The following is a 13,651-nucleotide window of genomic DNA, read 5'->3' as shown; positions in this document are numbered from 1 at the left end:
GTTGTGTATTTGTCGCAAACTTACTTATCAAATTTACCTTTATACATGATAAAAAAAGTTATTTATCGCGAAAAATATTTATACTACATATGCTACACATGTTTGCTACAAAATCACTTGCTAGGGATGAAAGTATTGCGAAGTCAAAAAGTAGAAATTTTTAACTAGTTTTAATCAAGCAAAGATTTGAGTATGAGATTTTTTTAAGAATAAATACACATACACAAACACAAACTTTTGCTGCTTTATTTACTTGAAATATGTGAAAATCTGCACATAGCTGGAAATATTAAAAGTTCATGCAGTTTTGATAGCTGATGGTGAAGAAGAAATTTTACATGTACAATGCAACATAGTTTTATAAAAACTCGCCACAAGTTCAAGCTTTCTTTTCAAGTATATGCAATAAACAGTTACTTAATCTAAACAATTAGCTATCAAAACTGCAAAAAATGCTAGATTTTGAAATTACTGAAGAGATTTTAAAAGGGAAATGCCTAACGTACTAAAGAGCTCCAGAACAAAAACTTTGTTTCGAGTACTCATCAGAAAAAGATCAAAACTATTTGGATTAATTGCATAACTAAATTTGAAAATTATATGTTATGTTCGCTAGGCATTTTCTTTAAACACATTTTCAAGCAACATCAGCCGATGCTGCGTTTTATTGATTGAATTTGCAAAATCTGTTTGTTTATTTATAATTATGGCTATAACATGATATTAGTTACTGAACAAAGAAAATTCAGCACATTAAGACCTTGAGAGTAAAATTTGAAAGAAAATATAAAGCACATAAATAGACTTTTAGACTTTAAAACAATATGTCTAACAAGTAAAGATGAAAATATGACTGGAATTCAGCGAAGAATTAAGCATCTTCCAATTTTCAGTAAGTTACAAAGATTTACATAGCAAAGTTAAAGACCAATTTTCTCTCTTCAAAGCACTGCAAACAGTCCATTCAAATACGTTACATCGTACGCTATGCAAAATTATTATTAATTCAAAATTTCTAAATTAAACACCCAAGTTAAAGATTAGTCTAGATCCAATTAGATATTTGTTTGTGCTTCTTCTTGTACAGCCAACATCTCTCGTGACGTTACAGTTTCCTTTGTACACCGCAATTAACTAGACTCATATTGTATCAATACGAAATTGACCTTGATTTAATCTTAGACATGGAATTTCACTCGGTAATGACTTTTTGCGTCCGCCAAAGTTACATTAGACATAAAAACCTTCTCGTGTAACTCTAGCGGGCGCAGAAAGACGCAACTAATCAGCCCATTAATAATAGTTCCGTCATGATGGTCTCCTCAAGGACCTAATAATTGCATGCCTTTCTAATTAGTTATCTAGATTACGTCTGCTGGTTTTGAGGCCTCCCGGTCTATTACAGAAAGATATTACACTTTGGCGCTAGCACTGACAGTTAGCCTTCTATTTGTTAATTCAACAATGTACAATAACCATTAGATGGCTCTTTGCAAGTCCTATGATTTTTCCGTTTCAAAACATCCACAAATAGCAATGCTTGTGTTCTGCTAAAAAGTTGCTTCATCCTAGAAATACCTTTATTCGAAACGGTATCTTAATCAAAGAACTGAGATAAGTGTCATAAACATGGGTAAAATCGTAATATGTCACTTTGCAGTTCAAACAGTACTTGTTAAACGTATATCTGGCTTGGCATAAGCTAAAATATCTGGTCCTTGCTAAGAAGAACGCATAGACATAAACCAGATGCTCATTTAAAAAATATTTAGAAAGGTTCCAAACATCATATTGATTCAGATCTAAAGCCTGCTATTATTATCTCGAGCAACAGGAAACCATTAGTTACATTCTATGCCTTTTTTGCATGGCACTTGAATTCAAGGATCTATCAAGTTTATTTCTAGAGAATCTTGGTCGATTTTCTTTCACATTAAGTGCTACATGTTGCACAGCAGATTGTCAGATTATGATGCAAATCACAAAATCTTAACAGTGACACAGATGCACATGTTAGAATCTTATGCTTTATTTGTGCCATAGTGATCAGAAATACAATAAGAAGTCTCAGTTCTGATTGAAAAAGGCTGGTTGCAACAGAGAAATCTACGTCAACATAATATGAAGCATTTGGTAGTTCACGTGTTCTTAAACTTCGCTTTGCTAGCTCTACTTATTTGAGCAAACTGAACTGAAAACGAAACTTTCAGAAAGACAGGTTCTACAATTCACAAAACTTACACAATAATGGAAGAAGTATTTTTTCCTGGCTTTCTTCTTCAATTCATTATTCATACAAAACCATTTTTGCTGCATTGAAAATAATCGGTATACAACTGATCCAAATGATAACTTATCTAGGGCTCATGTTGCTTCGTAAAATTTTCTATGCATTCAAAAATGCTTCTTGCATATAGAGTAAGAAATTAAAGGCCCTACTCTTACATTTAAAATCATCCTGTTTTTATTAATTCTTTCAGAAACATATTCTAAAGACCCCAGGATTAAACTTGAAACAAATGATGTTATGATTTTTTGAATATTCATTTTCTATTCATTACAAAGGTTTTCTTGAAATATCTAAGCTTGAACTGCTATAGAACGCTTAAAATGTGCTTTAAAAGTATCTTCACTGTTTAATCGAATATCTATTGTGATTGCAGGCATACTTTATCAATTCCCAATAACATTTGTATTGATTTTAAAGAGCAGAGAAGAGACAGACATCATAAGCAGGCAGGTTAGTTCTTCAATAAGAACAACTGAAAGGGACATATTCTTAACTAATAACGCGTCTAATGCAGTGACAACAAAAACAGACAAAACGTCGTGTGATTATGTGATTATTCTTTCGGTACTCTGTTTGTTTCCTTGTCCCAAATGAAACAGATAGCAAGTCTCTATGTTTTGAATAAAGAAGTTTCATCCTTTTCACAGCAGCATTTCTTAAGTCAATTATCAGGTTCAAATTCAACCCTTTTCTTCAGAGCAAAGTGAGAAAAACTTTCATTCTCTGCTTCGAGTTTTCATTCACAGAGTCATCAACATAGTATCAATTTGGGCCTGACTTCAAAACTGAAGGGTTCCACCAGTTTTATCCTGATATCCAATTATGTAACTGATAACGAAGCCCCTTATAAAGACAAAAAATTGAAACAATTATCTTTAGCAATTCAGTTCAATTGCTGCATTAACTTAGACCTTACAACCTTGAAAGCTCTCTCTCTCTTTCATTTAAGTACAACCAATTTATCATTCTGAATAAAGTCAAATCGCTGAGAAACGTGATATCGGTTTACTAAAGTTCAAATATTGTCCCTCACAACGAAGTAAAGGATATTCGTATATGCTATTTTGAATAATATTTTACTTTTATTGGCCATGCTTTACCTTTCTCAGTAAAGCTTTTAGATGTGTCAAGAATCTTTTAAAACTAAACAAATTTAACAGTACCACCGTCTCAAATCATGAAGATTTGTAAATAAGAATACTAAAAAGAAAGATTTGGTTGACAGTAAACCTTTACATGATATGCATAACTATTCCTAGTTTTCTCAGGTCTAAGCTACTGAAAAACTTTGATTCCTTTTTATATAGTTTATATTGAGTGTTCTTTAGAAAGGAAATGATAAAATGAAAAATTATAGATCGGAAACAGGCAAAAGTATCTTAGGAAACATCTAATTCAGGAAAGCAGAAATACTTCTATAATGAAGGCAATCTTTTCTTGTGAAAATAGAAATACTTTGATTAGAAAAGCAAACATATTTTCTTCTATAGAAGTACAAGCGTGAAGGATGGTTTTATTTGATTGCAGCATGTGTTTCTTCTGGTACCAATAAAAGTTCCAAATACAAATACAAAGTCTCCGTGTCTGCTTTCAAATTATTTTGCAACATCAAAAAATCGACACGTTAATGATATAAGTGGTACATTTGTGTCATATCTGCATAGGCTTAAAACAAATACTATGAAGCCTTGAATAAAAAAAAGTTTAAGGAGCAGTGAAAAAAATCCATATAAGTTTTTCTCGTTGGTAAACTATCATGTTGGTGGATACAATATAAACAAAACTTTGGGTATATTTTGGAATAGTTTAGACTGTTATTTGTTACCGAAAATCCAAAGCACATTTTCAACTTACTTAGTTTTTGTAGCATCCACTCACCCTGAGTACACGCTGAGGCAAAAGTATAAACATCAGGCAACACTACCACCAACTGTGTCTCAACCATACACCATTTCTCTTGACCGCGTAATTGGAAGAAGCGTAAACTCGCTTTGAATCATGGGATTACATTCATGCATCATTTCCTTAACAGATATGCTGCATTTCCACATATCACATTGAGAATTTGCAATGTTGCAGGGATACGTGCCAGCTGAGTGACATTAAACTCGAAATTGTGAGCATGCTAGACAATTGCTTGTCTCGATTAAGGAGAATAGGATTTTCATAGAAGGAAATTGTTGCTGGTCTGCGAAAAGGCTATAGTCATAGAGTATTGTTAAAAACTGCATTTTTCAGAAATTGTCGCATAGAAGATTTTGCCTTAAATAAAGTTCAAATGCTGCAGAATGGTAACCAAAGGGTCAAGAAAAGTGTTAATCCTCCAATGGCCCATGACCAAGCTCTTTTATTATCTTCCTAAATGGCAGAATTCGTAAGGCCTTGACTAAGAATAGACAAGGTGTCGCTTTAGAAAGTCTAGCATGAGGAAAATAATAGTTTGCTCTCCAGATGTACAATATTAAAGCTGTTAAGTTTGAAAGAAATTTTTGGCAGAAGGGAATGGAACTAAAACCCGCAAACACGAGCCCATCTACGCAGGTATCAGCAAACATGAGCCTTCAACGAACCGTAGTCGGCACAAGATTCAGTTGCAGTGACAGAGAAATTTACAAACATATTTTCCATAATAGGAGTATTGAGTTTGGTTTCAAAGCTTTGTAAATGCATTTGTATGCTACGGCTTCAAAGTCAATCACACTGGTAGTGCAGGAGTTCTGTGGAGTGAGAAGTCCAAAATATCTTGGAGAACAACGGGTATCCTATTTGCAAAAATGAATACCATACCGTCAGAGGTCATTTTACACCCTACCGTCAGAAGTCATTTTAGGCAACATCATGTAGACAAGATGTGGCCTATGTTTAATTAAAGACTATGCGCAATACAAGGTTAAAATTTCTTTAAAGGGCTTGGTTGTCATTGTTTATCAAGGAAGAGAAAATCCTCAATAAAAAAATAGGAAAGACAATGGGAAGCCTTCGTTGGAATTTTACTGATCAAGTCGAACTTTTAATCTCTTTCCTTTCCAATTACCTGTAGTGACAAAAGCAAACCCTTCAATAAAATACAACAGGCATTGTCATTTTGCATTATTATTCAGACATTTTTGCGTGTGGCCTATATGCAAATCTACCCTACTTTACTAAAGAAATCTAATTCTCGATTAACGCTGTTTTACTCCACCTATGAGACGGATTTATAATCTTAGTAATTTTAATATCTTGTATAAAACAACGATTATATTTGAACAAATTTCGAAGATGATTTTGCGGTGTTATGTTACTTAGTGTAACGTTTAAAAGCAAATCTTTTTGTAATTACGCTCCTCTGGTAACTAATGATAATTCCCCGTATTAAAAGTCTGCTGAATGGCTTGAGTGTTTGAACAAACAAAAGAGACGGTACCATGATCTCATACTAAATGGGTAGAATAAGGCCCGGCCCCAAGGAAGAAAAGGACATACAGGTGAGTGAGGAAGCAGTCATAACACAATGTCACCTGGTGGCAAACAATTAGTATCTTGGCTACAGATTTGGAAGCTGTAATTATGAATTTTGAACTGGAATCCAAAGAATCCGAAAGACTTGAAAATTTGCAATTTCACAATATCGCTAATGTTAATAAGAAATCCCATTACTTACACTTTTACAGAAATGGTGAAAAACTACTTTGATAGAGACATAAATGACATGGTAAACTTTCGAGTCTAGCATTTATTTTGACTAAACTTAATGACAGTCGATTGATTTTAGGCACCAAAACGAGACGTATTGTTTTGAATTTGCCTCGTTTCAAGGCCACCTAAAATTTATGAAGGGGGCAATAACTTTTAATGTAAAAAGAAGCATGAATGATTTGGCTTTATAACACTGTAAACTGCAAGTGCAACCTAGAAATAATGAGTTAATCTAAAACCATTTTCTTTTATTGAGATCCACGCAGAACGCATATTTATTTTATGAAGACGTCATTGACAACACATAATGAAAATTCTTGAATTTTAAATTTGGAAATTCGATCCCATTGTTCTCTAACTACTTGATATAGAAACAAATAATTGTGTATTTTTCTCTCGAAGCTTTTTGTTGTACAGGCTAATATGTTTATTTATTCATGAAAGCAAGAATAATTATGACTGGTGAATTTACTCTCCAACATAAATTCATCTGTCAATTTTACATGACAAGGTTTTCCTATTGGTGACCTTGCTATCATTTCCGACTTAACTGTGCTATCATCGGCTAAAATCTGATATCAGAAGAGATATAATTAATCCTTTTAAAGTAAGGCGTCGAGCTTATTTGTCAATAAATCTTAAACTTTTGAATAATTAAGCTATCCAGCTAATTTAACAAACATGTGAGTTATCTTTGCATTTGCCAAAAGCAGTAATGAGCAGGTGCTAGCATAACTCTTTTAAAATCGCAACTCTGCATCGAGAAAATTGTGCCAAATTTTTGCAAAGTTAGGAGGGGGGGTGGCTGCTAGAAAAGTTCCCTAGTATGTCATGCATTCTTGATCTACAGAAAATTAAATCACCAAAGTAGTAATTATAAGTCGCGATTTCAATAAATACAATAGTTTTTATAACATGTCAAACTTTCAGTAAAAATATTGCTCACATACAATCATTGAAAAAATCATCAGAATCATTGATTATTTTTGAAAAAAAATCAGACTATGTTCTTTCTCCTGAATCTATTCTATTTCCAACCTTTTCTAGGTAAATTGTCGAGGAACAACGAAAACAAGGCATGTTTTCTATGTGTAAGGAAACTGAACAATTTGGGAAAAGGGGGATGTAGGCCATACCCTTTTAGAAACAAAGTATATGATTTATAGAAATCTTTGAAAGTATATTTCTATACTGTCCTATGATCAAAACTGCCTTGGCTTAAAGAAAGTCGCCCAAACAATCGACAAACGATGTGTAAAAAAAGAATCCTAAAGGGAATTTGTCAGTACGAACAACCCATAGCTGTGTCATAGCTATTTCATTAGTTATCAATATCATAAAACAGTCCAAACTTATAACTTTTCATTCCATTTCTCGAAATTGGAATTTGATTCAAAGAATTCCAGGTCAACAGGCTTTACTGCAAGTGGGTTTAACAACTTGAATGAGGTCACCAAACGCTATGATGTTGAAATATGGCAGTCCTGTCTTAAGAATAGCACCCGTTTATTAACAAAACGGTAGACACAAAAAGATGCGGAAGAGCGACCAATTGTCTAGCGGAAGAGTCCATTTGGAGCATTTGAAACCTTTTTAATGATTTACATTCTATGACATACTGAAAAAGGACACAACGAACGCTGCAACGTTTGAGTCGATGCTTATAGCATGACATTTCAGGATTGCAAGATAAGTGCGTGAAAAAGAAACTGGGTGTGATAAAAAACTGTGTCGACTGATGATTTTGATGACTGGATTTTTCCTAACTTGAATAAGATAAAATCTACATGATTATTGGTTTAAGGGTAAACAATTCTTAAGTTTTTTATAATTCTAACAGTTCGTGCTTTCACGTGAAAATTTGGACAATCAAACGTTGAGATGACATTAGCAATATTAGCTGCAAAAATGAAAAGTATTTTTAATGTTTATTCTGAACAACACGAAATAACAATTTATTCTCTTTTTGAATAGTTAAAGCTATTCATTTGCATTGCTTCAATAAACCTTCAAACTGGAAAGTTCTATTTTAAAGGCATCCATTACGTTTTTATGAAAATCAGTAAGACAACAACTATAAGCTGTATGGATATCAATCAGTATAGCTTTAAAAAAAACTATCTTGCTTAACCTCTATGTTAAAATTTCAATGCAAAAAAGTCAATGATTTCAGGGATAACTATGATCGAGACAACGTATCAACACGTAGAAGAAGCTATTGAAAAGAAATACAAATGAGCTGTCATTGTCCGATTATACAGAAAATGTGACTGAAAGTTTGTTTAAATGGGATGTACCACTGGATAAAGTGGAAGTTGCTTGCTTGTCCATTCCATTTTGGAAAATTGACAGAGACTTGGGACGAGATCAGCACGTTTCCAACAATCTTCTATTTTCACAAGAAATTCTTTTGGTATATTAATTTGCAAAAGAACCATTCTATGGTTTTTGAAATTTTGAAATTTAATTAAAGTTGGTTTTGGATACCAGTATCTGAATTTATGACCAGAGAACACTCATAATTTCTATATATACTTTATATGCTCTTACCCAACAAATGTACTTAAAGACAATCATTTGTACATTTAGCCACAAAAACTAGTTCTAATACAAATGCGAACTAGCCATGGTGACACTTTGCCGTCATCCTGTGTATTATGCTTGTCTGCTACAATTCGTTTTGCCTTTGTTTATTATCATCAATGCAAAAATTTGAATGTGGTCAATGTTGTGACATCTAGAAAAAGCTAATTGAAAGGCCAACCATCCTAGTTTTATAGGAAAGTATTCTTGCCCTGCAGCTTTCAATACATTGCAGATGGATCTACCGAATAGAACATCCTTGCAAAAAACACGCGTTATTCTATGTTGACGGTATGCGAATATTCTTAGAAAAATCGATTACTATGAATTGTTTGTTTTACTGCAAGAGGTAAGTATTTTTACCTTTAATAAACTAAAACAATTTCACACAATATTTTACTATGACTGGTATTATATTCTATCAAGTTCCTATGCATGTTTTTCAAGATGGGTTACTTTAATCAAGCTGTTGATAGTATTGACTGTACTAGGACATTGAAATTACGGACATTTGTTGGGAAATAGCTATGATATTTAAGAAGTCTTTCTTTTTCTGAAGATTGTCCGCTATGAGGAGGTATTCTCTATACGTTTAATAGTAGGCATTACAGTGAAAAAGAATTGTAGTGAGGTCGGCCTACTTTACAAAAAAACTCAAATTGCCGTTAAAAGAATCCAAAGACTCTTCAATTCTATTTTAGTATCATTTTACGCTGTGAATTTGTATACTGCGATTTATCATTGCAACTAGCATCCGTTTGCTTGAATTTCTAACTTTCTGAAACTTTTTTGAAGCAAGCAAGAGTTTTGGTGTAGAATAGTCTTTATCTAGCGTTTAAGTAACGTTAGAATTATTGGCTAATTATTGGGAGCTCAAAAACAAGAGACTTATAAGATTCAAAATCAAAGTATGAAAGGTCAAATACGAAATTGGAAAGAAAGAAGAAATTTTCAGACGCGATGACAATGAATTCATGGCAATGAATCAGTCATAGTACCAGGTTTAAAGCAAAAGCAGTATCATTCTCCCTAAATCGAAGCTAACCTTACTTCGATTGACTTCCTGGTGCAAAAAATTTGGTTTGATGTAAAGAAATTAAGTAAGAAACCTGTTTATCATATTCCTTTTAACCAGAAACATCAACTTGATTGAGTAAAAGAACTTTTGATTTTTAATCAAACGGAACAAAACATATATGCACTAGGACTTCTGCACTGCAGTAGTTAAGTCTAATTTGTATTGCCATTTTGTTAACTTATTTTTGGACGCCAAATCTCTTTGAACCTTCAATTGTTGTCAGATACCCAATTTTCTCTAAAAGTAATTTACAGCCTTTGCAGAAGATCCCTGGAATACACTGTTGCTTATAGACTTATACTAGAAAAGGGAGAGAAGACCAACACTGTAATCTTTATTTTTGAAAACAATATTGGTTGTACAGTTAAATATCTTAATTATCTACAGGATTCTATTTGCAAAAAATTATTGTAGTCTGCTAAGGCTTCTAGCAGAAATGGTAGTCATTATAAAATTTAGCTGGTTTTGCAAGAATGACAAAGATTTCATAACATACTAATGCAATTATTAACCTAGAAGTATTTCTTTTGGCAAATATCATATTGCCGGGATGGAAAGAAAAGTTAGCTGGTACACTTTGCGTGTTTCGCAACTCCTTGTTTCACGCTTAAAAGAATCGTCAGTCAACTTTGGAACTTTTCTTCATAGAAGAAAAGAATGTTGCTTGAAACGATTATCTGTTATTTTAACATTTTCCGCCAATTTGGATTCCTTATTCCTGAACACTTTTTCCAATTTGTTCGTTGTTAATTTGATCGAGAAAGGTGAAGAAAGAGAGTGGATGCACCAAATTGCCTTCTTATACGGCCTGAACTAAGCAGGATACCAGTGGATAGCTTGCTGCTCGATTGAATCTCCTTAGATATTCTATGTTGTTGTATAAAGCCTGTTCTAATGGTATATCTAGCCTTTGTAATTTTATGAATTATAGTTTGGAACTAATCTTAAGTTGTAGGTAAGCGCCACACATCGATAGTTTGTATCATCGTTTGATTTAAGAGTGAAATATTTATACTCTTGCACAATGAAACGAAGTGAAATTTTCGCCAATAATCTTCATCTTCGTTATCTTCAGCAGGCGGGCAAACACGTAAAATTCACAAGCCTGAGATTGTATGCTCTAACATAAAACCAAAATTTTCAAAAATTTAATCTTCTTCGAAAGATTTGAGCTATTATTCTTTTTGTTTTTTTTGCAGTCATGTACGTCTCTATCCACGTGAAGCAAACTGATACTATTTTATTGTGAATGCATATATGATGAATATGCTAGATAATTTTTATAAAACAGAGGCATAATTGAAAATACACGGAAATAGAAGATCGTAAAGAGGCTTCCTAAACATGCATCTCCTCTTCAGAACAGGACACGTCTTATGCAAGCGTTTTAAAGGCACACCTTCTTTTAAAATACTAATACCTGCATAATATTCTCGCTCAGCTTCATTTCTTATCATGCAGATAAAAAGAAAACATATCTAGCTAACCTTTTGATGAGCTGTTTCGTTGATGTTTGTCTTGGGTCACTATCTTCTTCTTCTTCTCCTTATCTGTATTCCTGGCGATCAGAAAATATAACAGAAAGGTTACTTACATATATCCAAATATATAGGCAAACAGCCTCTTTTCATCGAAGCAAGCTTAGGGGATTTTCCTTCTTATGCACAGTTATCCACCAAATGACGTGCTTTAGATCTCTCCCTTGAATGAAAGAAGCTTACTACATGCTGGATAATTCCAGCTATAACGATTGCGGTTTCTATCTATCACAGCCAGCATTAGATGTTTCTGTAAGGAAAGCCTTTCTAATCACCTTGTGCTGAGCGCTTGTGCTCATATCATCTGGATTTGTATACGCTTAAACCGTATGAATGCCAACTGCCAATTTACTTTTTGAGAGAAAATACACATCTTTTTCGAAAACAGACCAAAATCACAGTCTTGGCAATGATAACGTGTTCAGAAGATAGGCTTCTTCCTATATTTCCATTTCACAAAAAATAGGCTTCTTTGAAACCCCCTAAGGGAATGTGTTATTGTTTTGAATAAAAGAGCAGTCGCGTCTAGTGATAATTACTATTACGTCTGCAAATGATAGACTAGACTTTTTAAAGACAATATTTAGAAGTGGAGGAAACTAGAAATTTCTGTGAAAACCTATCGTTGCTCAAGAGCTCAATTCAAGTGGCAAGGGCTTTCAATATTTGAAATTTTTTCCATTATGGGCCTACGCAGAAGTAGACAGCCTAGCCATATGTTCGGTCAAATCTATTATTAAATCCATTTAAGAAAGCTTGAATATATCTAATTATTTAAAACCATCAATCAACACACTTTGTCGGACTTCCCAGAACAGAGAGCACAATCTGCTTTAATTTTGTAACACTTAACTAGCCCTATTTTCGTCAGAAGTTTCCTTATTCGATATAGCTACAAAACCTGTCCATATGAGCTCTCTGTTTATTCTGGTTGTTTCTTTACATGTCAAATCGCAGCCGCCTCCCCTCCAACCACTTCAAGATTTGCTCCGCCACCCCTGTACTCTATTGTAAAAGACAGGTTCAGCTGGTGGAGTACTCCTGGATAGTTTTTAGCTTTAAATAAAGAACAACCCTATAATTTACTTTTACCAATAGGATTTGCATAGCACTTGCAACAAATGCTATGTAGTTATTCCCTTCTTAAACTCAGAATTTGAATTCATATCATTTTCAATAGTTTTTACTGTTATATAATCTGATTTTCATTGTTATCATTATTATATTTTAAACTCAGTACTTAGGGTGCTGGGCTCGAAAACCGTCCCGGTTCCTCCTAGCATCCTAGGCAACTATATTGTTAAAATTTGTTTATGCTATTGTAATTTGCTAAATATACTTCAATATTAATCGCTTTATTGACATCTGATTTTGCAAATTGTTGCTGAATATGAAATGAATTTGAATATTCAATAAACACTTCTATATCAAGAGCCATCGAATAGGGAATGGTAGATAAATCATAGCTTGCATTTCTTTTGGAAGAATTGAACAGAAACAGGTTTCTATAGAGATTTTTATGCTGCTGAACAAATAAACTTGAAATTGCTGTGTCTGTCAGCATGAATTCAGTTCTCTTTGTCTATTTTAACCACTAGACAAAAATTATTTAGATGACACATTAAGCTGGACCATTCAATTGTTTTGCCTAAACGGAAACCACTGTAACTGTAACTTGAAATGAATTGCTGTCGTTAACATTTTCACAACGCTTGATTTTCCTTCACTATCTTTTATCTAGTTAATATCGTTTGCATTCAAAGAGACAATGAATAATCTGTTTAAAATTTTAGCAAAAATGTTTTTCGGTTATTGATGACTAACTTTGACGAACTTCCTTTTTTACTTGATATGATATTAATTACGTGTTGGTTTTGTCCACTAACCGTTGCCTACGTGAACCTGTTAGAGGTTGCTTTTTGCACTTGTCTGAAATCTGTACAGACAAGAAAAGTCTCTTGTACAGACACTTGTCTGAAAAGTTTTTGTGAATGAAAATTACAGAAACTTTTTTCAATTTTAACGAAATCACTCTATTTCTACTTCAAAATCGCAGTTAAGAAATGTATTTCACAATATTCTAACTGGCGTGCATAACCTGCTTTTGAGAAAAAAAGTTTTTTGACACACTGGAAGGTATATTATGACTATAATTATAAGAGCAGTTATGCATAAAGATCAAACACAGACAAATATTTCCGCACAAGCTTAGGCCAAACAGATCTACCTCTTAAAATGATATGAATAAAACTCAATATGCGAGCTAATTGGTAAAGCCGTTCAGTAGCAGCTGCGTACAAGCCATTTCTTATCCAGAAAAAGAATTCTTATCCGCCTTATCAAAGCGAATTCTTCGCCTAAGAAGTGACAACTAATTGAATTTAAAAGTCTAAGCATGTTTGCTAGTTTTAAAAACCTACGGATTTCACTTACTTTGTTCACGCTATTCGGTGAAATATTGAGAAATAAGACGTTTGAAAAGAG

The 13,651-nt window shown here is 33.3% G+C and overlaps 1 protein-coding gene across 1 annotated transcript in view; it reads right to left on the bottom strand.

Annotated features, from left to right (window-relative positions):
• LOC135681548 (uncharacterized) overlaps positions 1 to 11,098 on the bottom strand; it is a 30,219-nt gene extending 19,121 nt beyond the window's left edge. The window contains exon 1 of the mRNA XM_065196076.2: positions 4,145 to 11,098. Within this exon, the coding sequence (XP_065052148.1) occupies positions 4,145 to 4,235 (91 nt within the window). The 5' untranslated portion in view covers positions 4,236 to 11,098. The remainder of the gene's footprint in view (positions 1 to 4,144) is intronic.
• Positions 11,099 to 13,651: the final 2,553 nt, after the last annotated feature.

This window comes from Rhopilema esculentum, chromosome 12 (assembly GCF_057945365.1).
Source record: "Rhopilema esculentum isolate cy_ngs chromosome 12, ASM5794536v1, whole genome shotgun sequence".
NCBI lineage: Eukaryota > Metazoa > Cnidaria > Scyphozoa > Rhizostomeae > Rhizostomatidae > Rhopilema > Rhopilema esculentum.
Note: the sequence above shows the minus strand (reverse complement) of the source record. Positions and strands in the feature narration are given on the sequence as shown.